This window comes from Emericellopsis atlantica, assembly GCF_019669845.1.
Source record: "Emericellopsis atlantica unplaced genomic scaffold F5Z01scaffold_21, whole genome shotgun sequence".
In the NCBI taxonomy this organism is placed as follows: Eukaryota; Fungi; Ascomycota; class Sordariomycetes; order Hypocreales; family Bionectriaceae; genus Emericellopsis; species Emericellopsis atlantica.
Window position 1 is genome coordinate 129,479 of NW_025764723.1, and position 27,729 is coordinate 157,207.

At 46.5% G+C, this 27,729-nt stretch overlaps 7 protein-coding genes across 7 annotated transcripts; 4 read left to right on the top strand and 3 right to left on the bottom strand.

Moving 5' to 3' along the window:
- Positions 1 to 175: 175 nt before the first annotated feature.
- Positions 176 to 940, top strand: F5Z01DRAFT_675901 (serine hydrolase FSH; the record flags this gene model as incomplete). The annotated part of the gene is made up of 1 exon (XM_046265194.1): positions 176 to 940. One exon carries the CDS (start codon positions 176 to 178, stop codon positions 938 to 940), a length of 765 nt encoding a protein of 254 aa, XP_046116338.1.
- Positions 930 to 2,821, bottom strand: F5Z01DRAFT_690643 (aquaporin-like protein; the record flags this gene model as incomplete). The annotated part of the gene is made up of 4 exons (XM_046266123.1): positions 930 to 1,256; positions 1,308 to 1,378; positions 1,433 to 1,706; positions 1,781 to 2,821. The coding sequence occupies 4 exons, from the start codon at positions 2,819 to 2,821 to the stop codon at positions 1,152 to 1,154; spliced, it is 1,491 nt and encodes a 496-aa protein (XP_046116339.1). The 3' UTR covers positions 930 to 1,151.
- Positions 2,822 to 3,566: 745 nt separating this feature from the next.
- F5Z01DRAFT_682590 (phosphotransferase family protein) lies at positions 3,567 to 5,113 on the bottom strand (the record flags this gene model as incomplete). Its single annotated transcript, XM_046265777.1, has 4 exons — positions 3,567 to 3,827; positions 3,900 to 4,192; positions 4,214 to 4,804; positions 4,855 to 5,113. The coding sequence occupies 4 exons, from the start codon at positions 5,111 to 5,113 to the stop codon at positions 3,567 to 3,569; spliced, it is 1,404 nt and encodes a 467-aa protein (XP_046116340.1).
- A 965-nt stretch (positions 5,114 to 6,078) lies between these two features.
- F5Z01DRAFT_625689 (family 47 glycoside hydrolase) lies at positions 6,079 to 7,809 on the top strand (the record flags this gene model as incomplete). Its single annotated transcript, XM_046261442.1, has 2 exons — positions 6,079 to 7,644; positions 7,690 to 7,809. The coding sequence occupies 2 exons, from the start codon at positions 6,079 to 6,081 to the stop codon at positions 7,807 to 7,809; spliced, it is 1,686 nt and encodes a 561-aa protein (XP_046116341.1).
- Positions 7,810 to 8,706: 897 nt separating this feature from the next.
- Positions 8,707 to 9,790, top strand: F5Z01DRAFT_625563 (uncharacterized protein; the record flags this gene model as incomplete). Its single annotated transcript, XM_046261432.1, has 2 exons — positions 8,707 to 9,465; positions 9,512 to 9,790. 2 exons carry the CDS (start codon positions 8,707 to 8,709, stop codon positions 9,788 to 9,790), a joined length of 1,038 nt encoding a protein of 345 aa, XP_046116342.1.
- A 12,892-nt stretch (positions 9,791 to 22,682) lies between these two features.
- Positions 22,683 to 23,099, top strand: F5Z01DRAFT_675906 (uncharacterized protein; the record flags this gene model as incomplete). Its single annotated transcript, XM_046265195.1, has 1 exon — positions 22,683 to 23,099. One exon carries the CDS (start codon positions 22,683 to 22,685, stop codon positions 23,097 to 23,099), a length of 417 nt encoding a protein of 138 aa, XP_046116343.1.
- Positions 23,100 to 25,185: 2,086 nt separating this feature from the next.
- Positions 25,186 to 27,415, bottom strand: F5Z01DRAFT_660653 (cation efflux protein). Its single transcript, XM_046263839.1, has 4 exons — positions 26,842 to 27,415; positions 26,700 to 26,783; positions 26,351 to 26,642; positions 25,186 to 26,290 (listed from the first exon to the last, which is right to left on the bottom strand). Exons 1-4 carry the CDS (start codon positions 26,965 to 26,967, stop codon positions 25,290 to 25,292), a joined length of 1,503 nt encoding a protein of 500 aa, XP_046116344.1. The 5' UTR covers positions 26,968 to 27,415; the 3' UTR covers positions 25,186 to 25,289.
- Between the last annotated feature and the right edge of the window lie 314 nt (positions 27,416 to 27,729).

Here is a 27,729-nt window from a genome sequence, read left to right on the forward strand (position 1 = left end):
CCCCTTGCGCCCATCTACGCATCGTTTGTTACCATTCTGTCTTTCACGCACCTCCTGGCCTTACTCATCGTTACGCGTCAACTGCTGATCTGGGCACGCCGATCACCCACCCCATCGGCCTCTCACACTCTTTTCGCCGAGTCCTCAACTGCGTTGCGCATTTCTGCCTGGAACCATGACGCAGATCACAAAGTCCGACGCCTCACTCGCCCTGCCACGTATACTGTGCCTTCATGGCGGTGGCACGAGCGCAGACATCTTCATGCTGCAGTGTCGCGGCATCATCAAGCGCCTCGAGAACACGTTCCGCTTTGTCTTTGTGAACGCGCCCTTTCTCAGCAAGCCCCATCCCGCTATTGTGCCGTACTTTGGAGACCATGGCCCGTTCTATCGCTGGCTCCGGTGGGATGGCGACCAGCAGCAGGACGAGGACGCAGCCAACAAGGTGCTGAACGAGCTCAAGAAGGCGATGCGCGAGGACGAGGGACGAGGTGAGTGGGTTGCCATTCTGGGCTTCTCACAGGGCGCCAAGATCGCGGCGAGCGTACTCTGGGCCCAGGAGAAGGTGCCGGGCGGCGAGGGTCCGTTCAAGTTTGGCGTCATCATGGCCGGCAGGGCACCTATTGTAGTGCTGGATCCCGAGGGCAAAATGCCACATGTGCCGCACACAGCGGACATTGGGCAGATGAGCACCGAGTTCTCCGACTGGGCGCCCAACAACCAGGGCGAGCACGCGCTGAGCATACCGACCCTGCACGTCCACGGACTCCAGGACCCGGCCATGGACATGCACCGCAAGATGGCGGACGACTACTGCAAGGATGGTACGGCGCGGAGCATCGAGTGGGATGGCGGCCACCGCTTGCCCATTATGCCCAAGGACGTCGACGACGTTGCCCAGCAGATGCTCGCTCTGGCCAAGGAGACTGGCGTCCTCTGATAGCCGGTAGCTTGAATGGTACGCCTGGATGGCACTCATGTCACGCATAGTGTCGAAGCGATGCAAACTTGACAGGCTTGTTTGCCTTGTTCTGTCATTCACACTGTTTTGGTCTTTATACATACAGTCCTACCTCTCTGTCATGGTCTCGTCGCATTGCATCTGTATTCTTGAGTACCCAATCCCACTGCGAGTCGCAGATTCCACCCCATCAGCTGCGGAACGAAGGAGCTCTGGGCTCCTGAATCTCTGCCATCTTTTCTGGGTTCTTCGTCGGGTCATTCGCATCATCACCATCCGCGCCCGGATTCGCCATCTTTTTCGCGTCAGTCTGTCTCGCTCGCATGACAAAGACACATTGACTCACCTCATACTCGAGTGTCTTGATAAATCTGTAAAAGAGCACGGCCAGAATGGAACCCACAAACGGCCCGACCCCTATTTCCAAACAGTTAGCGAGACGATCCCACAACGCACAAGAAGACGACGCACAGTATATCCAGTGCTCAGGGTCGAATTGCCCGGTCACGACACACGGCCCGAAACTCCTCGCCGGATTCAAGGACCCGCCCGTGAACTGCACACCGACCAGCTCCGAGATGAACAGCGCCAGCCCAATCCCCACAGGCGCGATAAACGTCGCCTTGTGCTTCTCCTTGGCCAGCATGAAAATGGTAAACACCAGCTCGGCCGTCAGGATGGCCTCTATAAAAACGCCCTGCACAAGTGACGCGCCGCCGCCCAGCGTGGTGCGCACGTTGAACGACTCGGGGAAGAGGTGGCGCACGATGGCCGAGAGGCGAGTATCGCACCCGCCATCTGTGACACGAGCAGGCAGACGCCCCGCGCGATGCTGATGGCGCGGACGAGGATCATGCCGAGCGTGACGGCTGGGTTGAACAGGCCCCCCGAGATGCGGAAGAAGATCCACACGTTGACCATGAGCGAGAAGCCGAAGCTGAGGGAGATGTACAGCAGCGTGGCGACGTTGAACCCCGTGGCCTCGCCCGTCGTCGTGTTCTCGCCGTCCGAGTTGGAGCCAATGTTGGCCACTTGCGTGCCAGCAAAGGCGAAGAAGAGAAACATGGTGGTCCCGACGACTTCGCCCAGGGAGGCGACAAAGTGGTTCTTGACGGAGCTGTTCATCCACTCGGTCAGTGGGAGGCGCATCACCTGTGCCTTTTCGCGACGCGTCATGTTCTCCCAGGCGAGGTCTGGCCGGCCACTCATCATCATGTTGCTCGCCATCCAGGAGCCTCTGTGGCCGGGCTGCATGTTTTCCAGGAGCGGACGGGACGCGGGATTGGGCAGCGCCGCTTCCTCGTCACCTGGTGCGCGACGACGAGCGTCAACCATGTCGCGCGACACTCTGCGCTCGTCGTATGGGGGCATGTCGTCGTCCGAGTCCCCCGCGTACGCCATGCGTTTGGAGTTCTGGTACCTGTGCCACGAGGGCGGGGGAGGTCGATACGATCGTCGGGGATTGGAGGTGTATCGATCAGGGTAGGGGAAGTACTCCCCCCGCCAGTAGCGATCGTAGTCGCGAGCGGTAGGCGGGCCATCGTACCAGTAGCCAGGATGCTCGTAGTCGCCGTCGCCCCTGCAGCGGGCTGGCTTTTGAGATCGGGAGGCTGAGCCTCCGCCTGCTGGCGCTTGGGGGTCGATCTCGACCGAGGGGCGGTTGTTGACTATGGGGGTCTTGCTGGGCGTTGCTGTCACCATGCGGGACGCTGGGCGCGAGGAGGTAGATGGGCGCAGAGGGATAGGCGCCACGGGCGTGTCCGAGTCGGACGACCTGTGGTGGTCTGATGGGTGCATGTCCTCAGCCCTAGGAGGGACCTCGTCTATGGGCGAGGAGCTGAAAGGTGGTTGAAAGGCCATGGTTGATCTGAAGAAGAGGTTGATCGTCACGCAATATGGTGTTTGCAGAATATGGACAGCGACTGCAGGCTAGGCTGAGTCGATCGCTCTCTACCCTTTATGATCGGTGCTAGATAGGGCAGCAAGCATCACTGCGAGAGGGCTCCCAGCTATATGTAGACAGCTGCCTCTCCCACGCTTCACCACCACGACATCCCGCTTCCACGACAAGTGACATCCCAATCGAATGACCCGGCGCGCAATGGCGGGTGGAAGTATGAAACGACCAACGCTCCGCCCCGTCGAGAAGGAAGGGTAAGACCTGACCATCACGAGGCCGTTCTCGTGCCAACGCCACCGTGAGCAGCACTCGCGAGACATGGTCTGGCCTGCATCTTTTGGGACAATAGATCAATGCACGACAACGTGTCGTCCAGATTTCCCTGTTCTCAGCCTTGGGCATGACGCACAGAGATCTTGCGTCAGAAGCTGGCGAGGGCATGTAAAATCGTGAGGCGGGCGGGATGTGTGCCAGGATGAGGCCTATATGTGGGACATGTTATAAGTCCACGACTCCGCGTGGAGTTGAGCGCATGAACTTGGGAAAAGAAACGGAACGGGACTGAATCGTTAGTTTTTGGTGGATCTCGAGTTGCTCGGTCAACGCATGATACACAATTAGGGGGCATGATCACCACGTGCCTCATTTTCTAAGCGTACCGGTGGCCTGGGGCCAGAATGGCTATCCTTGACAGCACATTTAGACTCAGATAAGAACCTCTGCCAGACGGTCTGCCGCATCCTGCTTCTCCCACATAACGATCTTTCTGTCCTTGCTCCCCTCCATCTTGCGCGCTACAAACGACTCCATCGCCTTCCTCTGCGGCTCCGAAAGAAGCGCAAGGCGGATTTTGTAGTCCTGGTCCTCGTTTGGCCCAAAGTATTGCTCATCTAGAAATTTCCACCAGACATAATCAAAGGCCCAGCTCTTCCTAGCCGCGTAGTTGAGCAGCCACGTCTGCTTCCCCTAGCTCTCCCGTATACGTTGAGACAGCGGCCGTTCCGTCTCCCTCGTACCGTCTAGCGAGATATTCTTGACTGTGTCGGCGAGGTCAGTCGCTGCTATCTTTGCCTCCTCTGCCTCCAGCACCCGCAGGAAGGTCTGCAGTCGAGGTTTATAGGCTTTCATCCACTCGTGGTATCCGCTATCCGTCCACTCTGGTTCCTTAATGAGCAACCACCACGGCGGGTCAAAGCTATATTGTGCCGGCGCGGCGTACGCAAACTCCCAGTCTATCACACCAACGACCCGTATGTTCTCGTCTAGGAGCACGTTGGCTGGTCTGAGGTCCTCGGAGAATAGCCGAAAGTCCCCTTCCGTCTTCGTCGGCTCTGATGCAAGGCGTCCCTCACGGGCGAGGTTGCGGAACAGCTGGCGAGCGACGTATTTGTCGCGAGCGTCCTCCTCGTCTTCTACGGCATCGTTGTGCTGGAGCGCCAGCTGGGCCATGTGCATGTCCGCAAGTGAGCTATACCACTCGTGAGCGGAGCTGTAGCTCTGGGATGGTGATGGCAGAATCTCCTCTGGTGCATTTATATGTTGGACAATGTCGTTCATGTTCGAGATCAAGGGACGTCCTCCGACAGAAACAGACCCTACGCCCTCTTCTTCCATAAGGGAACCGAGTCGAGGGAATTTCAGTGTGGACAGCTGCAGCAGGATGTTGGCTATCTGGCCGTAGAGAAGCTCTAGCTTCCCCTCGGTGATGTTAGGGTCGAGGACGGGCCGCTCACCAATGTCGCGTCCAGGGTCAGCAAGTGCGCGCGACATGTTTTGGTGGTGATCGATATAGTCCATGATGATAAACGGCCCTAGACCCGTGGGGTTCTCCGCCGCCGTTCTATGATGGTAGATATGCAGAACAGGGATCGTGGTATGCGTAGCAATATGCCGTATCGTGGCCACCTCGTATCGAATTTTCTCCTCGGGGAATTGAACTGCTCCTGTCCCTGTTAGTGGTACCACGTATTGCTGTATACCGCTCATGGCGTACCCTGCATGGGGACTCTCATGACGACCGAGGAGCCGTCTTTGTATTCGAGACGGTAGACTTTATTGTAGGCACCCCAGACCGGTGTATGAAGCTGCATCGGCTGGCCATCCTTGGATGTATATTTCAGGATCATATTGGCCACCGCGTGATACAATTCGTTCGTACGAATCGACCTGTTCCACTCATCAACGTCCTCTTCAAGCTTTTCCCAGATGAGGTCGTCTTTCTCCATCCGAAGAAACCTCTTCTTGGGCGGCATTGTGGTTGACGATGCCTCTGTCTGAATTATGGCGACGCTTTCACAAGGGCGGGGGCTCAGCCTTGTCGGGTCGACGTTTCAATGTTTCTTCGCAGCGGACGGTGGACGGGACAGAAACGTGAAGACGGGCGACGGGGTTAACTTGAATGGTTGTTGGTCGACGTAGAGCATATGCAGCCTTGCCGCATGCACCTGAATCTGTGAACAGGCCTGTCTCAGGGTGAAACGCCCAAAAAGACATTATATGGCAGCGGTAGAAGACTGTAGTGATGGAATAACATTCTGATGGTTTTACAAGCCTGGTCATACTAGCAATCCAGGCCGTATGGAGCAGCCGTTTGGTGTCTCTTGATGCACAGTTATCATCCGAGGTGCAGTGGGTCATTGATTGGGCGCTGTGGGCCTTTGGCAGCCATGATGAATCTTCCGAAATGTTCACCTCTGTCAAGGCTGGGCTATCACAAGGTTTCATGAGCACTGAGGCCAGGGATCGAATCATCGAAGGTGGCCGCACCTGGTAATGCAGTTATCGAAGGGTAAGTATCTAAGCGGAGTAGCTGCGATAACTGCATACCCCCCTTCCCGCAAATACGCGTGAAGTGTGCATGGCCCCGCGGTGAGACAAGCCAAGATCAAGGCCAAGAGATGCAATGCCAAGCATCCCCACGAGCCTCACTGCCTCAGGGTCCCGGCGCCAAACCCTCGAACGACTTCAACTCGACCTCAACATGCAGTCATGCGCCAACAAAGTGCAATCGCGGGCGCCGACACCCAGACAATGTCCCGTCCGCCCCCCTCCCTTGCCGGTAAGACAGGCACGGTAGGGATCACCACCACCATGCCAGGGATGGCGCGCCCCATGTCCCACTCCCACAACCCGCGCGCGTTGTTCGAGCGCATAGCTCGACGTCTTCCTGAATGACCTCGCGACTGTCATGTCCCATCGCCAAATTGTACTCCGAACCATGGCGCCTACCAGACGACAACGACCCCGGTGGACCGTCATCACAGGCGCAGCCCTCGCCATGCTGCTCCTCTGGTACCACTTCCCTGGCAACGTGCGCCGCCGCCCACCCATTGACACAGTCGATTGGAGTCGAGCGCGACAGTACTATCCCCGAGAAACCATCAAGCCCCTCCCTACTGGTCACCCTCGACGACCAATACCCCCTGTCCAAGCGTCTATCGCATCGTTCCAGCATCCTTCCACGACGGATCCACGTCGCGACCAAGTACAAAGAGTCTTTGAGCGGAGTTGGAATGCGTACAAGGACGAGGCCTGGGGCCAGGACGAGCTCAACCCCGTGTCTGGTGGTGGTAAAGAAACGTATGGAGGGTGGGCCGCGACCATGGTGGACGCGCTCGACACGCTCTGGATTATGGGCATGAAGGACGAATTCCACAACGCTGCAGATTTCATCGTGGCCATTGATTTTCGGAACACGACCGCAGATGCCATCAATCTCTTTGAGACGAACATCCGGCATCTGGGCGGACTGCTGTCGGCGCACGATCTCAGCGGGCGCGCAGACTTGTTAGGGAAAGCCGTAGAACTTGGCGACATGCTCTACATGGCGTTCGACACCCCCAACGGTTTGCCCGGGTTTTGGTTCACCTTTGAGGAGGCGCTGACGGGTACGCAACGTGCTGGTGAAAACGACGCCCCTGCGGCGCCAGCGTCCATGTGTCTCGAGTTCACGAGGCTGTCGCAACTGACAGGCGACGCAAAGTACTTCTCCGCCGCGGATCGCGTGACACAGTTCCTCGCGAGGACGCAGCGCGACACGTCTCTACCTGGTCTGTGGCCAGTCGAGATGGACTTTCGGAACGAACGCGCGAGCACCAGCCATTTTTACAGCATCGGGACTGGTGCCGACTCGCTGTACGAGTACCTGCCCAAGATACACGCGCTTCTCGGTGGAGTGGACGAGAGGTTCGAGATGATGTATACGCAGGCCAGCAAACAGATCCAGCAAACCCTACTGTTCCGGCCCATGCTGCCAGACAAGGATGACATCTTGTTGCTTGGCAATGCTCAAGCGCACGAGTTCAGCCCTGGGGTCACGCGCGAGTACCAGAGCCAGCATCTGGCATGTTTTGCCGGGGGCATGTTTGGCCTGGGAGGCAAGCTATTTGAGGATCAGGGAGATGTTGAGCTCGGCGAGCGTCTCGCGCGGAGTTGTGGATGGGCTTATTCGCAGTTCCCCACCGGTGTGATGCCCGAGATGTTTGGTTTCTACGGGTGTCCGTCTCTGGAGGTCTGCGAATGGGATGAGGAGAGATGGAGGCATCGCACGAACCGGGAAACGCCCAAGGGCTGGCGGCAGATCAAGGATCCTCGGTATCTGCTGCGACCAGAGGCTATCGAGAGCATCTTTCTGCTGTACCGCATGACGGGCCACGAGGACCTGCGCGATCTCGCGTGGGAGATGTTCCTGGGCATGGTCGGGTCCACGGAGACCAAGCTGGCATACTCGGGGATCGCGAATGTCATGGATGATGGCGTGACGGAGAAATTGGACACGATGGATGTAAGTGCTAGTGCGATGGTGCGGAGTAAGACTGACCGCGTGCAGAGTTTCTGGGTGGCCGAGACGCTCAAGTATTTCTATCTTATCTTCTCGACGCCGGATACCTTGAGCTTGGACGAATGGGTCCTGAACACGGAGGCGCATCCGTTTCGTCGGCCAGGATGATGGACATGAAGGGGGATCATGTACACCTCATCCTCTTCGCCTACCCGGAACCGTGCGGCGTCCAGTCGTCGACAGAGCCAGTGTCTGTGTGTAATTACTCCGTGAACGAGATCACAGAGGGCCGAGGCTTACGGACTCGGCACTGACCGTTCGGGGCTGCTAAACAGATTGAGGATAGCGCCGGCTGCAGCTGCCGGACTTTCGGAGGGTGGTGAGGGTCCTCGGCTCCATGGTTGCGCCGTGGTCTCTGCCAAGACGTCGCCTCGAGCAGATTCTGTCGGCGCTCAAGCTGCTTCCATAATGGTTCTTCTGGCTTCGCTGAAGAGTCTGCAGAGATGCTTACAAACAGAACAGTCTGCGACGCTCCCGAGGCCCCCATTGTGTAGCATTGCGTACGAACCACGCATCAGTGCCTGGTTCCAGTCAATTGGCGCGGGGCTAACTAAGCAAAGCGTACGGAGAATGCAGTCAGCATCCAATGTGAATGATCGATGGACGACCAAGTAAACGAACCCGGATGGTCTTTGTGGTTAGATGTCGCTGGGCCTCGACATCAAAGCCAATCGACACATCTACCACCCTTCCCAGGCCAGATCCGAGCACGTCAAAGTCAAATCAAACGTCTCTCGCATCGCAATGAGGTCATGCCGCCACTGGCATGGCGGCAAGTGGGACGCCTGAGCCCTGGGCGCCCGGACGCCCTAGCCGAGGCAGCGGCTTGATGTCATGGCGCAAGCCCTGAGAAAGTCAATTCACGCTGTCGACTGATCCGGACCGCGTCCATGACTGGCAGCACAGCTCCGGACTTTCGGAGCTGTCTTTCATATAAGACACGGCTTGAACTGGCCAGCTCTGCTCCTGCCTGGCACATTCTCAACACCACCACAACAACACACAATGGCCCCCAACAAGACCCTCATCTACAAGAAGCTCCCCACCGGCATGCCGGTGCCGGGCGAGCATCTCGCCGTCGAGGCGCGCGAGACAGACATTGAGACGGCGCCCAAAGGCGGTCTCGTGCTCGAGAACCAGTACGCCTCCTTCGACCCCTACATGCGCGGCCGCATGCGCGACCCGAGCGTCAAGTCGTACGCCCCGGCCTTTGAGATTGACGGACCCATGGCCAACTCGGTTGTGGGCAAGGTCATCAAGAGCGACAGCGCCGAGTTTGCCGAGGGCGACCTGGTCATCGCCTTTGTGCCCATTGCCGAGTACGCGCGCATCGAGGACCCCAAGGCTGCGAGCGTGCGCAAGGTGCAGAACCCCCACAACCTCGACCTCGGCCTCTTCCTCGGGCCCCTGGGCATGCCCGGCCTCACGGCCTGGTCCGGCCTGCACAAGATCGGCAAGCCCCAAAAGGGCGAGACCATCTTTGTCAGCTCCGCGGCGGGTGCCGTCGGCCAGGTCGTTGGCCAGATCGCCAAGCGCGAGGGTCTGACCGTCATCGGCTCCGTCGGCTCGGACGAGAAGCTCGAGTTCATCAAGCAGCTCGGCTACGACGGCGGCTTCAACTACAAGAAGGAGTCGCCCTTTGACGCCCTCAAGAGGCTCGCCCCCAACGGCATCGACATTTACTTTGAGAACGTCGGCGGCAGCCACCTCGAGGCCGCCCTCGAGAACATCAACGAGAATGGTCGCATTCCCGTGTGCGGGATGGTGAGTTCACATCCGCTTCTTTCCAAGACAAATACTGACCAGCCAGATCGAGAGCTACAACACCCCCCGCGAGAAGCAGACCGGCGTCCGCGGCCTGATGCACCTCATCCGCACCGGCGCCACCATGCAGGGCTTCCTCGTCGGCAAGCCTGGCTTCGGTCCTGACTACGCCAAGGAGCACCAGGAGAAGATGCAGGCCTGGTTCGCCGACGGCTCCATCCAGGCCAAGCTCCACGTCACCGACGGCATCGACAAGGCTGCCGAGGGCTTTGTCGAGCTGTTTGAGGGCAAGAACTACGGCAAGGCTCTGGTGAAGATCCGTTGAACGTGTCATGATGAAGCATAATTAGCGGTTAATTTATTGATGATTGATGACTGTCGCGTCACTGTGCCGTTGCTGAGTGCTTGCCGCTGCTTTCTGTGAACCATGAAAAGCTGTTTGAGACAGATCGATCCGACTGAGCACTCGATAGAGCAGAATTGCCGTACGGGTTGTACGTGGAGGCCACGAATCGAGTTTGACGGTGCCTTGTACGACCCCCTGAGCATCACTTCCTTGTCTGACTCTGAGGTTATACTACACCATGCTCGACAAGAACATCACCGCTCGTCAGGGTACATGCACCAGCCCTCTCTCGACTCTTGCGCTATTCCAGTGCATCATGACGCGATAGAAGCTGACTCCTACGAAACATCACGATTGGTACCCGGCGTTGGATCTTGTTAAGCATGTGCTTGGCAACCTGGTCTAGGAGGAGCTGGGTCATCACCGTCTAGTACGCAACGCTCGGCAGAATCACGGACTTCGAGGGGAACTGTTGTGAGACGTCTAGCGCTGTACGGTAATGGCTTCGTCCATGTAGCGGATTAAACTTGTAAGTAAGGGTAACATGAAGTGTCGGAGGTGTCATGGATGATTAGGTTGATACGACACTGACGAGCCAATCAGGAGGCCATCTTGGGAAGAAGGAGTAAAGAGGACGCGCCAGCACATGTAATTTGATTGCAACGTACGAACCGCCGAGACATTGCGAAAGCAACTCAGCAAAGGTAATTAGATTATTAGTTATGAGCCGATATTAAGCCTGCAGTTAAGGACACTCAATAGACTAGGGTAGGCTGTTTGACACGCCTAGCTAAGCGGATTTATAATAATAAGCCTACCTTATAGCGGGGCTAGGCTCGATTAGGATTCTACCGTTAGCGGTAAAGGGTAATACCGGAAGGGTAAGAACCCGAAATTAATTAAACTAGAGATAAATAACTTAAAATATAAAAAATTGAAAAAAAAGCTCTAAGGGGATAAGTTTATATAATTAAGAATATGTAAATAAAGCCTTAATAGTTATTTCTTTTATAATAATATAAGGTACTTAAATAACTTTCTTTATAATATATTATAATTATAAGTCTAAGAGGTAATTATTATTTATAACTTATATTATATTTTAAATATATATTTTATTTATTTTTATATATATTCTTTTCTATTATTTAAATCTTTTTTTTTATATTATAAGTATTATAAATAAATCGATATTATTAAAATCTTTTAAGCTAAGTATTTTAATATATTAAAATAATTAATACTTATCCCTCTAAGTATATATTAAGGATATTAATATTTAATATCGAATTAATTTTAATTAATTAAATATAATTAATAATAATTTTTTTATAATTAATAAGCGCTTAATATAAATAACTAAAGAAAGAAATATTTCTAAGGAAGTATAAGAATAATAATTAGATTATATTAAAGTTTTTATTTAAGGTTTAATTTATAATTCTTTTAAGGAAAATAAAGCGATTAAAAAATAAATAAAGGTAATAATAGACCTTATTATTTATAAGAATATTTAAGAAAAGCTAGAGAGTAATTTAATTACTTATTATATACTCCGAACCCTTAGAAAGAGATTTATAATTAATGTAAATTAAATTTAAGAAAAAGCTCGATAAGAATACTATAAAGCGTTATAAAGCGCTCGATAAGCTAATTAAAGTATAAAAAAATAATATTTAATTTAAATAATTACCTTAAACTAAATAAAGAACGCTAAGTTAACTAAAATTAAGGGTAACTAAGGAATTGTAGTATTATAGTTCCACTAGTATACTAACGGCTAAGTACGAGACCTAGCCTAGATAGCCTAGACGAGTTATATACCTAGCGAGGATATATAGACTATATAATATCTTATTAAGAAAAGAGCCTACGAACTTTACTTTCTTTTTTTTCTTTCTCCTTTATCGTTAGATAGACTTAATCTAAGCTACTAAGTTATTTTAATAAGGCTTAGCCTATAATATATCTAACGATTTATTAGTTAATATAGCGTATTTATATAGCACGAGCTATAATATTTAATAAATAATTTCTTAAATTATTTTTTAAAATAACCACTTAAGTAATTAAATAAATAAATACTTTACTTCGACCGATATATAAGTAAATTATAGAGATCTTAGAGTTTCTTTATAATTTAAATATAATATTAGTATTATTATAAGCAGCTAGGTAGATTATTCTAAAGCCGGCTATATTTAATAAGCTTATTATTACTAAATTAATACTAGCCCTAGATATATTAACCGACCTACCGTTAAGCGATAACTTAGTACTTATAAAAGAATTAATAGAGCGTAAAATTAATAAATACTTTATAAAAAAAATTATTAATAAACCCCCCGAAGTTTTTAAGAAATACTAAGGACTATAACCTCTAGAGGGTATAAATAAAAAATAAACTTAAGCTAAATTAAGAATATTTTAATTTATAGCGAGAATACTAATACTTTATTAATAATTATTTAAATATTAATACTTAATATATTATATAAATATATTATAAAACTAAGGCTTAATTTAATTAAGACTTATATTTATTCTTAGCTTATTTTAATTAATATTACGCGGACCTTAATTAAAGTATACGCGCGGCGGAGATATTATATAACCTTAAGTAAAATAAATTATAATCTTTTATAGCTTTCTTACTAAGGTTTAAATAAACCTTAGTAAAAACTAACGAGGGCGCTTAAATTAATAATACTTACCTTACCTTCCTCTTAAGTATAATAAGCTAATAACTCTATATTCTTTTTATATTAATTAACTTATTAAATAGTTATAGCGAGTAAGTATTAAGAGTATAAGGAGTAGTATAAAAGCTAAAGAGTATAGAAAAAGGTATAAAAATATTATTTATTTATAAGAAATTTATAGCGGAGGCGATTAATATTTATATTTCTAAGGATAGCGATAGTATTATAGTTATTTAAGAGTAATACTCTTCTAGGCGCAGGGTAAGTAAATCGCGATAATCCAGGAATCCCTTTAGTAAAGGAAGAAAGCGACCGATTTAGTAATCTTCTCTTTAGGGTAGGCAAGATATAGGTAAAGAACTTAGTGAATAAATAACTTAATTTAGAACTATCTAGTAGTAAACGAAGGCCTATATTTATAGGCGTGAGGGCGCTATATTATCCTATAAAAGAGTGGGTTAAACCAAACCTAGTAGAAGGTTATAGAAAGTTTGATTTATAATAGCGAGTATAGTAATACTAGCCTTCGAATATTATAGAAGGTAATAGAAGTACTATATTTATAATCGCTATAGACCCCTATAATAGGTCCTAAATAGATCCCTATAAGGGTTCTATAAGAGGGCCTCGTAAGGCACCTAATTAAGGGATTAGTCCCCTATTTTAACACCCCCTCTATGCCTAAGAGCCCTCTAAGGGTTCTATGGCAGGGTCTCTAACAGGAATAACTAAGCCTAATAGCGCTAGAAATTACTACTACAAGGGGGCTATTAGGGCCTTTATTAGGCTATTAGCCGGCATAGCATTAGTATTAACATAGGCTAGCTTTAGCAGCCCTTTTAGCACTTATTCCTTATTATAGTAGAACTTTAGAAGGGTATACTTTATACGGGCGTGTAAGGTCGGGTTATAGGCGTTACTTATAGCGCCTTAGTTATCGTAGAAGACCTAAATAAGGGTTATAAAGGGCTATTTTAGCTCCTTATAGAGCCCCTATAGCTACTATAGCTCTCGAATTACTTCCGTAAAGCTATCGGATTTAGCCTCTAGTATTAAGAGTGCTATAGTAGTAGCCTTCTTAGCCTTCTAACTTACAGGGCCTTAAGCCACTATAAATAGGTACCTAAAGGTCGATTTAGAGGACCTTTTATCACCGGCAAAATCGCTATTATAATAGCCTATAGGCTATAAGGCTTATATAAGGCCTAAAGATTTAGGGCCTCTATAGCGAATAGCGAGCTTCTTAGTGCCTTTAAGGTACTATAGAAGCTTTTTAGCCGCTAAAAGGTATAGTAAGTAGGGCTTAGCTATAGCTTAGGCTAGCCACTGAACGGCAAAGGCTATATTAGGCCTAGTTAGTAGTATTAGGTATATTAGAGTCCCTATAATCTACTAGAATAGGCAGTGGTCTTCTAGACCTAGGGACTCGGCCCTTAATTCAGCCGCTATACTTCGGGTCACCTTAGGCTATAAGGGCATACTAAGGGCCTTATAATTTTCGAGACTATAGGTGCTAAGGGCCTAATCGATATACTATTCCTAATAAAGGTATAGGGCCTTATTAGGCCTATCCCTTTATATTTAAACGCCTAAGAAGAAGGCTACAGGGCCTCTATCTTCTAGGGGATAGCCCTTATATAGGGCTTTCTTTAGGCTATTAATAAAGCCTAGATTAGGACCGATTAGGAGGCAATTATTAACGTAAGTCACTATGAAGGTAGCCTTTTTAGCGTTATAATAAATTACCGGGTCCGAGATTAGTGGGTAAAAGCCTAGGTCTTTTAGAAAGGCCTTTAAGGCTTCTTACTACTCTCGGGGGCCTTACTTTAGGCCGTATAGTGCCTTATTTAGTAATATAACCTACCGAGCACTAGGGTCCTAGCTAAGCGCTAATAGTTTCTTAGCTAGGTTAGGGTTAGCCTCTATAAAGGCTTTAAAGCTAGCGGGAACTTTAATATAAATAGCCTCTTTTAGGCGGCTATTTAAAAAGGCGCCTATAAAATCGACTTACTTTATTTCCTAGTCTTTAGCAGCTACTAGCGCTAAAATAAGCCGCTAGGTAGGGGGTATAGAGGTCGAGGCGAAGGTCTCCTTATAATCCAAGCCTTCTTCCTATATAAAGCCCTTAATTATAAGCCTAGCCTTATATTTATTATTAAAAATAAGGGATTAATCCCCTAATTAAGTGCCTTACGAGGCCCTCTTACAGAACCCTTATAGGGATCTATTTAGGACCTATTACAGGGGTCCATAGCGATTATAAATCTAGTACTTTTATTACCTTCTATAATATTCGAAGGCTAGCACTACCACAATCGCTATTATAAATTAAACCTTCTATAACCTTCTATTAGGTTCGGTTTAACCCACTCTTTTATAGGGCATTACAGCGCCCTCACGCCTATAAATATAGGCCTTCGTTCACTACTAAATAATTCTAAATTAAGTTATTTATTTACTAAGTTCTTTACCTATATCTTGCCTACCCTAAAGAGAAGATTACTGAATCGGTCGCTTTCTTCCTTTACTAAAGGGATTCCCGGATTATCGCGATTCACTTACCCTGCGCCTAGAAGAGTATTACTCTTTAATATTTATAGGGCTTATTTTACGAATCTAACTTAACCTTTAAGACTAGCTTATTTTTTAGTACCTTTCGGCCCCTAGGAATATCGCTATAAGGCACGAATTTAAAGGTATTAGCTAGTAAAAGCTACCGGAATTTAGTAAAGATAGCCTATAGTTACTTATCCTTATAAGGGCTCTTTAGCGCTTATTACTAAGAGGTAGGCGCTATAATAGCTTAAGCCTCTTCTTTAGCCCTATAAATAAGGGCCCGTAAGGATAGATCTATTAAATTAATAGCTTCGTTTAGCGCTATAGCCTCTATAGGTTATACTAGAGGCGTTGTAGGTATTATAGGCGTAGGCGCTATAGCCGCTATAGGCGCTATAGCCGTTATAGCCGGGCGTTATTCCGGTAAGAAGGAACGCTATAAGGGCCTTAAAGGTAGGGGGCCTAGAGGCTCTAGAAAGGACTTTTCTTTATCCCTTAGACTTACTAGGCTATTTTCCCCCTCTAAAGAAGAGTCTATTATAGAGGGATAAGGGACTAAGTCCCCTATACTAGCCCCTATATTCTCCCTTATAATTAGAAAACTAGTCTTCGTAACTAGGCTTCTAGAAGGAAGATAGACCTAATAGGTATTCTTGCCTAGTATGGCTAGCACCTTACCGGGTAGCGTTCTAGGGGCTAATTTAGCGCCCTTAACGCGTTATTTAGGGGGTATTAGAACCTTATAGTTAGCTCCGATAGCCTTAAGAGCCTAAAAGTTTAGGCTATAGGCTTTAGAAGGCTCTAGGTCTTCTAAAAGTAGCTATTTAGGCGTTTTTTCCTTATTACTTATTATAGTATAGTTAATAAGGCCTAAAACAGCGGGTAGAATAAAGTTCTATAGGTATAGGGGTAGCTATAACCCTTGAAATATAATATATAGCCGGTCTAATAGCACCCTTATAGACCGTTTAGCTAAGCCGTTTTATTCGTGAATATAGGGGCTCGATATACTAAAGGTAGTACCTTTACTAGCGAGCTAGGCCTATAAGTCCCCTATAATTTTAGTGCCTCTGTCGAAGTAAAGCTCTAAAGGATACCTATTATAGGTATTTTTAAGGTACTAGAAGAAGCCTATAATCGCCGTAGATAGGGTCTTTCCTTCCTTATTAAGGAGGTTAAAGACCTAGCGATAGCGTGTTTTTCGGTTTACGAATAGTAGATAAATAGGCCTCCGGTTATAGGGCATAGGCTTAATTTTAAAGGTATCCCCCTTTAAGCGGTCTAGCGCTCTAGGTAGGTCTGGAATAGGGTCTTTAGAGGGCGCCCTAGTTACCTTAGCCCTTATACAGGCCTAGTAATAGAAATCTAGTGCCTTTATAGCCGTAAAGTTAGGCAGAGCTTCTATAACTTTAGCGGTCTTTTTTAGAAGCCCTAGGCCTATGTGCCCTAGCCTAGCGTGCTAAAGGAGCGCTAATTATAATAGCTCCTTATATTCGGTAGGCTATTTCGGCGGTTATAATAGGGGACTAGGCTCTATAAGCCCTTATATAAGATTAGGAGCTAGAGGACCTATATTAAGTCCTTATTTAGGCTTTTTAGGGGGCTTAGGTACAAAGGGCTCTAAATTAGGCCCTTATATAAGCGTTTCGCCTAGATTAAGGCTTAAGGCCTCTAAGTCTATAAGGGAAATAGGGATATAATCCCTATATTATTTAGGGTCCTTATAGGGGATCTATACCTCTAGCGGGTAGCTATAGTAGAGGTAAGGCCCTAAAAGCTTAGGCGTTTATAGGCCTTTAAGCTAAAAAAAGAAGCCGTGCCGTTCGAAGTATAATAAGCTATAATAAGCCCTATCGATAGTAAATAGGCGTTCCTTTATAAGGGTTCCCCCCGAGGCATAGTGCTTAATTTTACTAACTAGACTAGTATCTAGTATAGGGATATATAGTATATCTTATAGCACTAGGACCCTATAAGTTATAGGGTCTTTATTAATAAGGACGCTAAATTTAGTAATACCGACCCCCTAAGGGGTTATAAGGCCCCCTGCCGTTATAACTTCTAGGGCCTTAAAGTCCGTATTATTATAGGCCTTATAGGCCGTGAAGCGAGCCCTATTATTAACGATATAGCTTATAGAGCCGGTATCGTATAGAAAGGTATCTCGTTGCTTAGGGGCTCGATTCGGGAACTTAGGGCCTTTATTAGCCCTAGAGGGGACCCGAAAGCCTAGCTCTTATAAGCTAATAGGCTCGTAGGGCTCTTTATCTTAATTAGAAAAGCCTATATCTTTAGGGAAGTTCCCTATAGATAGGTCGTAAGCCCCTATAAGGAATAAAGCCTTAGAGCCCTTTAGCTCCTTATTAGGCTTATTCTCTTCCTCTTTAGGCTATTTAAGGGAGGTAGAGCTCTTATTAGGGCTCTAAGAGTCCGACCGATTCGGGCTCTTTTTAGGCTTCTTAGAGCCTTATTTTTAATCCTTTTAGGCGTTATTAGCCCTATAATTAGTGGCTTTAGTTATTAAAGAGGTAGTATTACGCTATTCCTCTAGAAGGTCTACTATAAGGAACTAAAGGTTTAGGGGACTTAGGGGGCCCCCTTAGGCCTTATTAACCTTAATATTAAACCTTTAGCGCTTTACTTACTATAGAAAGACCCCCTTTAGGGCTTTAAGGTACTGATTAGCCTAATTAATAGGCGCAATAATAATGTTAGCTAGGGCTAGCCTAGCTAAGAGGTTATTAAGGTTAGCGTTAAAAGCCTTTAAAGACCCTTAATAGCCCTTGAAATTCAGGCTATAAAATTCAGAGTATAGGTGCCCCCTCTAAATCTTAGCACTATAGGAGTATTGCTTAGTAAGTAATTTATAGGCCTCTATAGGGTCCGACTACTACGTTATAGCGGCTTTAGGTCCCTTAGTATAGCTATCCCTTAGAAGCATAAGGATAATAGCTTAATTAGGGTCTAATAGACCCTATACTATAGAAGGGTCTTCTATAAATTAAGGTATTCCGAGTGCCCTAAATTAGATTGCTAGGGCCTGCCTCTATTAATCGAAATTCGAAGGCCCTTGTAATTTAGAACCCTTAGGGAACGAATAGACCCGTTTAGTTAGGTCTTTAATTATAGCGTTATTAAACGCTATTGCTAGTGTTTTAGGGGTCTTAGGGCCTTAAGTACCCTGTGCGATAGGGCCTTAGGGAGCTAAGGGGCCCTAAGGCGGGGCACCTTAAGAGCCCTAAGGCATTAATCCTTTAGGGGCTCTAGGCGCTATAGTCGCTATTATTAAAGGGCCCTAAAGCCTATTAACGGCCTCTATTAGGGCTAATATATAGTATTTAACGGAGGCTTAGAGCCCTAAAAAGCCCTACTATAATTAGCTAATTAACGCGTGTTATGCCCTGAGTTATTATTTGATCTATTCGGCTGTGGGCGGTGTAGGGTAGGTCGGATCAGAGGTATAAGATATAGTCGAGTCTTAAGGGAAGGGCTGTGCCTAGCCTTAGCTAGTAGGGCCCTAATCTTCCGTGTATAAAGACATAGCCTATAGGGTAGGCTAAAGGCAGGTGTTTTCCTTAGTAAGGAGGGTGCTGCCGTGGGAAAGACTGCTCTAGGGTAGGCAGGTCCTTATCTCGAGGTCTTAGTAAGAAATCGAGGAATAAGGTTACTTTCTAGTTAGTACCTTAGAAGGAAGTCGCGTGACCTTATAGGGTAAGTAAATCGAAGTTCGATAAACTTAGCGTTCTTCCGTGTAATCGAGTCAATTAATAATCGAGTAACTAAAAGTGCCGAAAAAAGCTTAATAAGCTCTAATAACCGGGGAAAAAGTTTTTCCGTAGATCGATTCATCGGATTAGTAATCCGGGCTTATAACTTATTAAAGAGTAATACTCTTCTAGGCGCAGGGTAAGTGAATCGCGATAATCCGGGAATCCCTTTAGTAAAGGAAGAAAGCGACTAATTTAGTAATCTTCTCTTTAGGGTAGGTAAGATATAAGTGAAGAACTTAGTAAATAAATAACTTAATTTAGAACTATCTAGTAGTGAACGAAGGCCTATATTTATAAGCGTGAGGGCGCTATAATGCCTTGTAAAAGAGTAAGTTAAACTAAACCTAGTAGAAGGTTATTGAAGGTTTGATTTATAATAGCGAGTGTGGTAGTGCTAGCCTTCGAATATTATAGAAGGTAATAGAAGTACTAGATTTATAATCGCTATGGACCCCTATAATAGGTCTTAAATAAATCCCTATAAGGGTTCTGTGAGAGGGCCTCGTAAGGCACCTAATTAGGGGATTAGTCCCCTATTTTTAACATTTTTTAATTATAATACCTCGATATTTATAAGCGTACGAATTCGAGTTATTTCTTTATATATTTATATAATAAGTATAATTAATCGGCCTTAAGTATTACTTTCTTAATAAAAGGTCTATCCTTTAGTATTTTATTACCGAACTTAAGCTTATATTTATAGTTCGTATAAGATAATAAAATCTTAATTAATTCTATAGGTATACTATTATAAGCGAGTTAAGCGAGTAATAACTTTAAGACCTAATTATCTTACTTATAGTTAATATAGTACTATAGGTATTATTCTAATATCTAATTTAATTTTTCTATTTATTTATTTATTTGAGGGTAATAAGCTATACTAAGCTTATACTCTATTCTAAGTTAAGTTATTAAGGCTTACTAGAACTTCGAGGTAAATATTATCCCTTAATTTAAAATAATTTCTTTTAAGAGGCCGTGGTTAATTACGATATATTTAAGTACTATATATATAAGTATCTTTATATTTATTATTTCTTAATATAATAAGAAATATCTAAATTTATTTATTTAGTCCGTAATAATAAATATATTATTATATTTAATATTAGATCTTAATTCTTTAGATTTAGGTAATTTTATAATATAATCGAAAGTTATTAACTCTTATAGTCTTAAAGGTATTAATAATAGCTTTAGTTCTTTATATAGTTTATACTAAGTAGCTTTATTATATATATAATCTTCGTATTATCTAACGATATATACGATATTTATCTTAATTCCTTAATAATCGTATATTTATTATATTTATTTAAGGGTCTTTTAACTCCTTAATATCCTACCGTAAGGTATATATAAATATTAGTTAAGATTTTATCGCGTAGCGGTAATAGTATCTAAAGTAGCTTATTCTTAGTAAGTCCTTTTCTTATTTCTATCGTATAATTATTAAGTATTTCTTTTCTATACTTAAATACTTAATCTAGTATTTTATCGTAGTATATAATATCCGCTTTTATTCTAAATAAAAGAAAATTAAGTATTATTTATATATAGTTTTTATTATTATTTTATTAAAGTATCTAGCCCTTAGCTTTAGGTACTTTAATAATATAGTTTAGTCGGCGGCTAAGTATATTTATTTTATTATTCTCCGATTCCGATAAATAATTTTAATATCGTATTCGGCTAGAAATTTAATATATTATACTTATCGTAAGCTAAGTTCTTATATCGTAGCGAAGTAAGAGATATTTTAGTAATTAATATAAACCTTAATCTTAAACTTTATTCTTAGTATATAATACTTAAATTCTTTAATAGCCGCGATAATTACTAAGAATTCCTTATCGTAGATAAGGTAGTTTAATTCTATATTATAAGGTTCTTTTAAAAAAAAAAGTAATTAATTATAGATTATTATTATTATCTTATTAGCTAATCTACGCTCTTATAGCGTAGTCCGATATATCGGTTTCTAGTTTAAGTAGCTTTTTAGGGTTATAAGTTATAAGTACGGTATTAAATATTATATTATCTTATAATATTTCGAAAGCTTTTTTTTATTCTTTTTTAAAATAAAACTCTTTTTTACCCTTTATAAGTTTTATAAATAATATTATAATTTTTATAAAGTCGCGTATAAAGCGGCGATAATAATTCACGATTCTTACGAATATTTATATTTTTTAAGATTATTTTTTAATTCTAGCTAATCCTTAACTATATTAATTTTTACTTATTCTATTAGTATTTCGTTTAATTAGATTATATATATAAAGAATATAGTTTCTTATTTATAAAATATATATTTCTTTAGGTTAATTAAGAAATTTATATCTTAAAGTATTTTTAATACTTAATAGATATATTTCTTATATTCCTTAAGGTTCTCTAAGAAGATTAGAATATTATCTAAGTATATTATAACGAAGATATTTAAGTACTCCCGGAGTATATTATTATAATATACTATAGAGAAAGTTATTTAAGTACCTTATATTATTATAAAAGAGATAGCTATTAAGGCTCTATTTATATATTCTTAATTATATAATCTTATCCCCTTAGAGCTTTTTCTTTAATTTTCTATATTCTAGGTTATTTACCTTTAGTTTAATTAATTTCGGGTTCTTACCCTTCTAGTATTACCTTTCACCGCTAACGGTAGAATCCTGTTACGACCCAATATGCGGCCACTGACGTATGTCACGTGGGCCCCACAATTTCGTCGTACGAACCCATTCATATTCTTTATGTAGTAAAGTATAAAGCGGTATGCCGGCCGCCTGAACAAGCGACATTCGTACGAATGTCGTTCGCACGAATGCCGGTCGCACGAATCCCATTCGTACGACTAAGGCCCCACTATTTCACACCAATCACTTTAGATTATCTACAAAACACTATGATCCGGATCATCGCACTCATCTCATGAGCCTCATGATCCACGGGTATTATTTGCTTCACACAATAATCCCCTTAGTATATAGGAAGCCTAGCTTCACTATAGTCAGTCTCTACCAGCTCCTCAGCTATCAATACAATTATCTACGCAAGATCTACTATCTCGCACATAGACTGTGACCCGACCGCTTAAGTTAACGACATCCTAGTGTACTTAGTTCATAAACCGACCTCAAATCTACCTACCCTATAGTTAGTCTGACCCGAACGTCACAAATCCTAATCGAGCCTAGCCCCGCTATAAGGTAGGCTTATTAGGGGAACCCGAGCCCCGGGAGACGAGCACACTAGAACACTATCCTAATCAAGGCGAATAATCCTAACTAACAGGAGGTGCGCGGAGGAGCACTCGGAAGCGAAAGCCCAGGCTCCTATTCGAACAAGTGCATACCGTGATCTCGAACAACGTCGGAGATGCTAGGAAGGAATTGCCTAAGCCACTCCAGGCGCTCGACTACGAGAAAACGCGCTGCCTGTCGTTCACCTCCGGTTTAACTAATTTCGGGTTCTCACCCTTCCGGTGTCACCTTTCACCGCTAACGGCAGAATCCCAATCGAGCCTAGCCCCGCTATAAGGTGGGCCCATCATCACATATCACTAGATATGCTTTGGTCTTATAAATTGTGGCGTTTTTAGCGTGAGCAAGGACTTTTGGCCCTGCCTCCGTAGCCTGCCGTCTTTTCCGCCGCGCTAGGCCGTATGCGCGTAGCTGACGTAGATAAGACCAACCCCGTGCAAGGATTCCTCACCGCTCAGAGCTGACACCAGCCGGTTATAAGGAGAGGAAAGCTTTATTCTTTCGGGCTCATTTTTGCACACCTCACCACCACTAGACCACAATAGAGATAATCTTACATCCTGCCAGCATGTCCAGCCTTCTCAACAAGCTTACCGAGCAGATGGCCAAGCCATCCTCCTCGCAACAGTCGTCGATGCCAAACATCGCCCATAAGATCACCGATACTATCACAGGCCAGAAGCATCCTGGGGACCAAACTAGCTCTAGCAACCCTTTAACCAAACTCGGAGGCCTCTCGAACTTCGGCAACAAGAAGAGCGGCTACCAGGAGCACGGTGGATATTCTGGCCTCGGTGGATATCAGGCACACGGTGACAACCAGGAAAACGGTGGCAACCAGGGACATGGCAGCAACCAGGGACATGGTGGACACCAGGGATACGGTGGCTACCAGGGATATGGCGGCAACCAGGGACACGGTGGCCACCAGGGATACGGTGGCTACCAGGGACACGGCGGCAACCAGGGACATGGTGGACATTAGGCTAGGACATGATTGGTTGATTGATTCATAGTCTGTCCCAGCCGCTCTCAGGCAGCTATGCAGTGTACGACTACAAGTGTGGACGTTCTCGTTCCTCACATCCCGGCGCGTCATATGCCAATCTTCCTGTTGGCAACAGGTCATCCGTGCATACTGAAACCCCATCGAAGCTCGAAGCGGTTGCATCATAATGACAATCCTAATAACTGTTCTGTGTCTATGTACTTGTCAAGCCCTTCCCGGCCCTCCTTTGCTTCTGTATAACCAAAAATCACTCGTCCGCGCCGTGTATTTAAGTACCGTGGATAGTTCGCGTCAATAACTGTTGGTTGTTGGCCGTCGCGGGACCTCCGACCGGTTGGTTGAGCCGCGCTGTGCAGCCTAACACATAGCGAGATGAAATTTTGTGATCCGTCATGTGAGGGTCAGCCACAGCACCCAGAGTCGTCCTTGCCATCACGAAAGACAACGTCGACGCGCGGCCGACTCTCTTCGCCACCTACCACACATCGACCAGCCCAGGCGATTGCGGGATTTGGCAGGTAGCACGAGCCACCTCAGCGGCTACGACCTTCTGCAAGCCGATCCGCGTGGGGTGGGATGGCGTCGAATTTATCGACGCTGGTTTCGGACATAATAACCCGTGCGAGGTTCTTATTGACGAGGCGACACGACGTTTCCCGGGACGCGGGCAGCTGCAGATCCTCAAGCGTTGGGACAGGACTCGGTGCGGCATGTACTCGCAGGAGCATAAGTGGCCGACGGACGGCGGAAGGAGGCCGTCACTCTACTTGACCATGTGTTAGCGGTCCACAAGACAGCGCTGGACGAGCCACGCCCACATCGACTGGCGTCGCGCTCGCAAGTCGCTTGGGGTTTCTCGGTGTTTGGTGGTGCAACAGACGAAGGCCCTCGAAAAGAAATAACCGAAACTCGGTGGGACTGTGAAGGGCTGGACCCTCGTTGGAACAACGTAAAAGTGGCCTCAATTAGGTCTCTCTATAGCTAAGGAGAAAGGAAGGAAAAGTCTGCTATCTAGGGGAGCAGCAAGGTCCTCTTGTAGTCGCTGCGGGTCCGCAGGTTGGTTAACTAGGCAACGGTCCAGGTAACAACAATCCGATCGGCAAGGCTTATATGTGTGTGCCGTAGCCGGGAGGCTCTTGGGTCTTGACCCGTGACACTTACCGTCGGAAGATCCGCTGCCTCTGATGGTTGAGGCCATTAGAGCGCATGACAGTTGTGGCTTGTAGCCGCAACGCCACACGCTGTGCCACAAGCTGCAGCCGCTGCAGCCGTAGGCTGCTACAACGTGATAGGGCCCTAGGAACTAGGTTCCTAGGCCTTTCAAACTTAACAGGTTCTATCCGTACATTGCATAGGGTCTGAGCTTTCCAACAGAATCCTGTCTATCCGCTCCTGTTACAGACCTTTCCTCGCCTTACTTTTGTCACCTCCGATCCCCCCTTTGATTCGTTGTTTCTATTTCTGGCTCTCCTTACGCAACATCGTCATACGTCATCAGACCTTAAACACGCAGCCGCCCACGAAATCCTGCTGTACCCCCTCCCGTATATGACTTATTTTGTTAGCCCGTTCCGCACATTGACTGCTGAGAAGCGAATGTGCCGTCCGCAATGCTCTGTGTGGCACGACGTTCGGGGACTGTCACGGTGTGATGTCGAGTTGGGTGGTCACGTGGAGCACGTGCGCACGAACGCACCAACACATATTAGATGACTTCGTAGACCACACCTGAGGTTTCCTTCCTCACGGCACAACACACATATTACCTTGCCACTTGCGGTGCCATCCTGTGACAGGGACATTCCAGAGCCGACTGCAAGCCTTTGCGTTTGCGAGAAAAGCTGAAGGGGCTCCTCTAACCAACATGCCTACATGCCTCACTCTCTTCGCGTAACCTCAAGGTCAGGGAAGCTGTCGAAGCGGGTGTCATTGTCAAACTTCATCTATACTCATGTCAGGGGTCTCCACAGCCTTGCAGACGAAGGAACCCACGTGACGCCCTCGAAGGTATAAGAGGGATGTTTTCGTTCGCACAGCCTGATCTTGGAACCTTAGAGATTAATAACGTCTTCATTGTGACCTATCTGCTACCCTTCAGCTATCTTCTGGCTATCTGTAACGGCTCCTTTCACTCTTCTCTTGTGACTACCCATTTCTTCTGACAACTTAATGAAGGCTAAAACAGCAACTTTCCTTGCAGTCATCTACACACCCGATTAGGCATTCGTCCTTGTCTAATCCCTCTACTTGGCGCGCTGACTGAGAACCGTCGAGGCTTGTCGATGCCTGCGCCTGGTCTGCATGGTCATGTTCATCGTTCAAGCAAAACTCAGGCTGAATAGTCGCGCTGTGTATTCCATATCCATGTAGACACTCTCGCACCGCCTTTGCTAGTGTCATATATCTCCCAGCAACCCCATCTTGCTCAATAGGGAAATCAAGTTGAATGTGAAGGGACGCAACTGGTTGGGCCTCGCTCAACTGCCATAGGTGGACATGGTGACAGTTGATAACGCCTGGAATCTTTTGAACGCCATCCTTGATATCGTTAATATCAAGGTGATCTGGTGTACCTTGCAGAAGTATCTTGGCACTGGCGGTCGTCAAAGGAATGGTCGTCTTCAAGATGATGACTGCGATGAATAGGGACACGGCAGGATCGGCGTAGAACCGGCCAGACCATGGAGTAAGCCAGATAATAAGTGCCGATATAATCACGCCAACATTGCCGAGAGCATCGCCGATGACGTGTAAAATCATCGCTCTGGTGCCCATATCGGTGTCGCTAGTGGCCATCTTCACAGGCTTGCTCTGTTTATGGATTGTATGGGGAGATATCGTCTGAGGCTCTCCGGTGCCACGAGTTCGGCTATGCGTTTTAGGGTCCTTCCGGGTGGCGCTGCAACTTTTGCTGTGCAGAAGTGAAGAAGTCTCGGAAGGTACTTCCGTGACATCGTCTCCGAAGCCGTTGATCATAGTTGTAGTCTCAGCTGCAACTATAGTAGGCTTGCTGGCGCTGATGATACCTTGCCTAAAGCTTCCAGGGTACATGCTCCCATCTACGATATCTCCGAGTCTGCTGCTTCGTCGTCGTGTATTCGGGTGCGCATCGGTTTCGCTTGGGGAACTGTTCTGGACCTGTGCACGTAGAGCCGGTCGTGTCCGATCTAGAAGAGGTTAGGTGTTAGTAATTAACTGTTTGAGACCGCTGCTTTTGTATAGCTTGCCTGAGGACTCTGACTCAACGGCGCCAGCACTACCGCGCTGTCCTTCCTCCACAGTGCGGACGTCGTTGACAGGGTGACCGTGCTCTGTTTGCGCATGGGAATGCCCTCCCAATACAAAGAACCCTGCAAGATTTGAAGCCAGTCCCACCGAGCCAACGATAAGGATGAGTTTGGAGTTGCCAATCTCCGGAGGATCGAGGAGACGGGTGATTGCTTCGAGGATGATGGAGAAACACAGGGCAATGAGGAACACAGCATTGAAGAAGGCGCCCAGGATCTCTGCTCTTAGCCACTTTGGAGATAGGTTAGCATACATCTCCGATATATATCTAACACACCTCGTACATACCCCGAAAGAGAATCTATCGGATCGTGGTTTTCGAGCGGCTTTCACAGCCCACAGGCCAACAAGGAGGGAGATGATGTCGTTGAGCTGGGGCTCTGTCAGTATGGCGCGGGCTCTTAACATACTTTGTGGCGTCTCATCGTACCATATGGAAGGCATCTGCCATAAGAGCCAACGAGCCTAGAGCCATTCCAACAACAAGCTCCAACAGGAAGAAAGTGGTATCTATCACCAGCATGATGGTAATTCGTTTAGATTTCGACCACGCCATTGTTGCGTGACAACCTTGGAGGCGTTGATGGTAAAATGAACGAATCTTTGACGTGCCAATGCAAGAATGTTTGTTGGGAGATGAGCGAAGATGGCAAGGAGAGGAGAGCAGTGGTTGTCAGAAAAGGGGCTGATGTTTGGCGCGGTGTACGTGGCAAGGTGAGGGAGGTGCTAGTGCGGGAAAGCTTCCGAGCCGAATATACTCCCCTTGTGTCTCCAACAGGCCTCGATGACTCGGAGTATGTCTACTCTGGAGAGTCTCATTGATTGCTGCAGATTCTTGTGCCAATCATCACTGTTTGACTTCAGGACGTTGAGCCAATGAGAACGCGCCACTAAACCAAGTCTGCCTCAGCAGCAGTATGCGATACGTGGCTGCTATTCGTTTATGTGATAATAAGCCCACCTTACAGCGGGGCTAGGCTCGATTAGGATTCGGCCGTTAAGCGGTGAAAGGTGATACCGGAAGGGTAAGAACCCGAAATTAGTTAAACCGGAGGTGAACTATTACGACCTAACATGCGACCGTATGCGCCTCTTACGTGCCCCCCCGCTTTTTCCCTCCTATCATACGTCACCCGTATGTGTTACGACCTAATATGCGACCGTATGCGCCTCTTACGTACCCCCCCCGCTTTTTCCCTCCTATCATACGTTACCCGTATATGTTACGACCTAATATGCGACTATATACGCCTCTTACGTGCCCCCCCCCGCTTTTTCCCTCCTATTATACGTCACCCGCATGCCACGTATAGTAAAC